The sequence below is a fragment of the Triticum dicoccoides genome, chromosome 7A, assembly GCF_002162155.2.
Source record: "Triticum dicoccoides isolate Atlit2015 ecotype Zavitan chromosome 7A, WEW_v2.0, whole genome shotgun sequence".
NCBI lineage: Eukaryota > Viridiplantae > Streptophyta > Magnoliopsida > Poales > Poaceae > Triticum > Triticum dicoccoides.
This window is the reverse complement of record NC_041392.1, coordinates 253,489,963-253,494,562: the sequence shown is the minus strand read 5'-3', so window position 1 is coordinate 253,494,562 and position 4,600 is coordinate 253,489,963. Positions and strand designations below refer to the sequence as shown.

Below are 4,600 nucleotides of genomic sequence, written 5' to 3'. Positions count from 1 at the left end.
TTTCTCCCGCACGCACTTACAACACATAGGCGTGCACTTACAGAAATTGTCTATTTAAACAAATGTCCGAAATATTGAAAACAAATGTTCGGGAAATCAAAAGTTCATGATTTTTTAATAAGTTCGTGTATTAAAAAATGTTTATGAAATTGAACAAAATTTCGCGAATTCAAAAAATGTTCATGAATGGTAAAATATCCTAAAAATTCAAAAACTGATCGCGGCTTACAAAAAAGTTTATTCATTCACAAAATGTTTGCTGTTCCAGAAAATGTTCGTCCAATTAAAAAAAGTTCATTAAATAAATAAAATTGTGAATTTAAAAAATTATCCCACCAATTTTCAGTAAAATGTCCATCGATTCTAGAAATGTTCCTCAAAAAATTGTTTAAAAAAATGCTCACAATTTTAAAAAATGATTGCAAATATATAAAATGTTCATAAATTCAGAAAATACTGTTGATTTCAGAAAATATTTGCAAATTTGTATAAATGTTCATAAATTTGAAAAATGTTTATGATTTGAAATATGTGCATGAGTTTAAAAAAATATTCATGATTTAAAAAATTGTTAATTTTTTTACTAAGTTGAGAGTGATAGTGTGTCTCGATGATGCAGCAAAATATGGTCATGCCTATTGAAGATTAAGATTTATTTTTTCTCCCGTTGCAACGCACGGGCACTTTTGCTAGTAAGTTAAAAGGCTCTCAAAGCACATGATATATATACTTTTTTATTTTTAAAATATTAAATTTTACCAAAAATCATAATGACCAACTAAAATTCTATGAAATACATCGCAAAAAAAACTCTATAAAATATTGGCAGTTTTTATTGGACATGACCATATTTTCATATATATTTTTGCCATCGTGTGCACTTAGAAACAAGTCCCACTCACCAGGAATCATGCCAACATAGTGAAATGATGGATTAGAGATAATTACAACAGGCTACAACGATAGAAGGTGTTTTGTGCAAAATCAACCATCGATTACATTCATGCAATTTCCACAGGAAGAGGAAGATAAATCTGACTAAAAATGATAGGAATCGGATAACGACCAAACGTCACGTACAGACACATGACAAATGAACGATTTCAAGGATGGCAACTTTAGTAGGCAAGCATACCGACTTTATGCCTCAATTTATTTTTTGACACAAAATGGTCGCTTGTGTCAACTAACTTGTCATTCTTGCATCACTAGAATCGCCATCGTTTTATTTCCTCAAGAAGCAGAAGATAAATCTGACTTAAAATGATAGGAATCTGATAACGACCGAACGTCACGTACATGCACACGGCGAATCAAACGATTTTCTATGACAAGTTTAATGACGCAAGGATGGCAACTTTTAGTAGGCAAGCATGCCAACTTCGTGCTTTAATTTATTTTTTGATGTGTGTCGACTAACTTGTCATTCCTGCATCAGTAGAATTGCCATCAAATTGCCATGTGCTCATACGTTACGTACTCATCATTTCCGAAATGATATCGGCAAGGAGAAAGACAACCCTAATTTGGATCAAACATTAGAACCTTTTAGGGCATCTTTAATTGACAACGTTCGGATCAAAAGAACGTTTGCTTTGGAAAGCAGGACCACGTACTGAACATGGATCATTAGCCAGTTACATTTTTTAAAACAAAAGGACTTGGCAAAGTAACAAGACGATCAGCATGCTGTCTTCAAGAGACAAAGCAAGTTTCTGATTGAGATGTTGATACCATTAACAAAATTTCAGGCTGCCACTCGTTACTGATAATAACAGCATGTTCATATCATAAAACTAACAGATGAGTAAACAAGCTCCCAGAGCAAACAGTTTCCAACAAGCAAAGCGGCCATAACAGCACTGCGAAGAACATTTCACTCGTCCTCCTGGCTGCGAAGCCTAGCAAGCTTGTTTGTGACAACAATATCCAGCTGCGCAGCACGCTCCACAATGTCCTTCCGCTTCTTGGTAGAGACGTTGTGGGCGATCTCAGCACAGTATGTCCTGTTGGCAATAAAAGCCATGCAAGAGTTAATCAGAAAATGAAGAATGTTGACACCGATCAGCACAATTCAGAATCAGAAGAGTGAAGAACCATCTAACTTGAGAATATTAGGTTCTTGACACCAATCAGCACCTAATATTGGCAGTGTAACTGTGTAAGTTACCTGTTGTGCATCATAAGCAGCTCCAGCTCGGAGACATTGTGGACAACAAACTTCTTGAACTTGTTTGGCAGGTAATGCCTGGTCTTCTTGTCAGAACCATAGCCAATGTTGGGCATCAAAGTACATCCCTTGAACTTTCTCTTCACACGGGAATCAATACCCTTTGGCCTGCGCCAGCTGGTTTGTAGATATAGAGGCGTGAAATTTTCGGTTTAAGCTGTTAAGCACACGTGTCACTAAGAAAAACATGTCAAGAACACAGAACTTGAGCATATAAGAAAGACAAAAGAAGTTTAGCATATGCTGCTGCTTATGTGTTGTCTAAAGCACGATGCCAGTCAGGAATAAGCTACAACTACAAGAAGCTATACTACATTCAGTTTTTAAGGTATTCATTCCAAATTATAAGATGTTCTAATTTTTTTCTGAATCGGATGTATATAGACACGTTTCGGGGGTCGCGCTATTCGTTACCCTGGGTGAGGAATAGTTATTCTCCAACAGGGAAAGAATTCGTTTGCTCGAAGGATCAGACAGAAGGCATAATCATGTGAAAGACAAGATTTTCTTCAGCAACCAGTGGATAACAAGTGTTGGGAGAAATCTAGGCAAGCACTCGTACTCAGAATGAAGCCACGCCTTTAATATCCAACCCACTTCATGGAATCATGAAGTTATTGTTGTAGAAGAGTTTGCGACGGCCACAGTGCTATACTTATGCAAGGGCCAGTGTGCTCTCTTACTTCATCCCAATGCTCACTGAAGAAAATGTTCCCTTCCTCAGACCTTTTACTAAGACATCATTTCCTTCCTTTCAAACCGCAAGATAGAAACAGTGAACCGAAACATCAGCAACGCTCAAAATTTGGCATCACCTTTGCACAAAGTGTTTAAATGATGTTTCAAGTCAAAATAAGCAAGGTTGATTGAACATGCAATAATTAGTTTCCTTCAAATTAACTAAAGATCCCAATACAAAAGAAACAACACCACATTTTCTACAGGCTATGTCCGGCTTCCACTTATCTACCATTTCAAAGTACCATTGTGCTATTCAAGGTTAACGATAAATTAGGAATACACCGCAACTACAACGACCAACAACAGTCACGCTTAGAATTTAGCATCAGAAACTACTCCGAAAGTCTAACCTGCTACACCGGCGCACAGCAATCGCTATCTAGAGCCGGAGCACATCTCTGAACTAAGCAACCGAAACACGTGGCGCCTATGAATTCCACTGGGTAAAAGTTTGGTATAAGTGGTTACCTTGAGGCCGATGTAGCGGTCGCTATGGGCCCTCTTGAAGTGCTTGACCCTCTTCTTCACGATCTTCCTCGTCAGAAGCGGCACCGCCATCTCTGATCTGTCGGGCAAAACCAGCAGAAGGAGTTCGAATCAGATGGAGAAGATAGCATCGCAAGAAGACAGGGTGGGAGCTCTGCTACGGACTGCTTGCCGGTACCCGAGAAAGCTGACGACCCTAACTCTAACACGAGGAGGAAGAAGAACGGCGGCGGCGGCAGGGTTCTATTGAGCAATGCTATGCGGACGACAACTTTTGGACGATTTGCAGACGACGATCAAATCCAGCGGTAGGAATCTGGTCCACAAAGGAGCAGCGGCCGCTTGATTGTTTTGTCGTGTACAGATCGGCCAGGGCACATCGTGTGTAGAGCAATTTCGGGTTCTATTTGCAAGCCGGCGCGGTGTTTATGCCTTCCGCGCGAACCCTAGGTATGTGCGCTATGATGGGCCACTGCCGACTAGCCCACTACGAGAAAGATGCACTCTTGTTTTTTTCGACAAAGCGTGCACTTTATTAGCTCGAATAAAAGTTCTCAAAAAAAATTTAGCTCAAATGAAGCATCAAGAAATCATGGCACAAACTTTCGGTCGGTCGGCTGCTAGCCTTCCGATCTGAAAGTCGTGAGCCGTCAGATCTCACGTCCTTTTTTTCCCTTCCCTATCCTTCTTCCCCGCAAGCACAAGGAAACAAAAACGGATTTTTTTTCAAAACTATGTTATTTTTTGTAGCAATTTCAAAAACTATAGGACGTAATGCAAAAAAACCAAAACTAGTAGCCCGTCGGCCATTCTTTGGCCGAAGTACTACTTTTCGGCCACAGTTAGACCGAAGTAGTACTTTTCGGCCACAGTTAGGCCGAAGTAGTACTTTTCGGCCATCCCCTGGTCGAAAAGGTACTCTTTGGTCAACTCTAGGCCGAAATAGACTTTTTGGTCTAGTCTAGGCCGAAAAGTCACTTTTTGGTCAACCCTAGGCCGAAGTTGCATGGCTCATGCTGAAATGTATTTTGTCGCCACCCGTTTCCCGCTCACCCCTTCCCGCCATATGTTTCCGCCACCCGTCTCTCGCCAACCCCTCCCCGCCAATCCCTTCCCGCCTTATTTTCCCGCCAATCCCTTCCC

The 4,600-nt window shown here is 40.3% G+C and overlaps 1 protein-coding gene across 1 annotated transcript; it reads right to left on the bottom strand.

Annotated features, from left to right (window-relative positions):
* Positions 1 to 1,759: 1,759 nt before the first annotated feature.
* Positions 1,760 to 3,760, bottom strand: LOC119327837 (60S ribosomal protein L32-1-like). The gene is made up of 4 exons (XM_037600918.1): positions 3,636 to 3,760; positions 3,440 to 3,536; positions 2,171 to 2,352; positions 1,760 to 2,006 (listed from the first exon to the last, which is right to left on the bottom strand). The coding sequence occupies exons 2-4, from the start codon at positions 3,527 to 3,529 to the stop codon at positions 1,877 to 1,879; spliced, it is 402 nt and encodes a 133-aa protein (XP_037456815.1). The 5' UTR covers positions 3,530 to 3,536; positions 3,636 to 3,760; the 3' UTR covers positions 1,760 to 1,876.
* Positions 3,761 to 4,600: the final 840 nt, after the last annotated feature.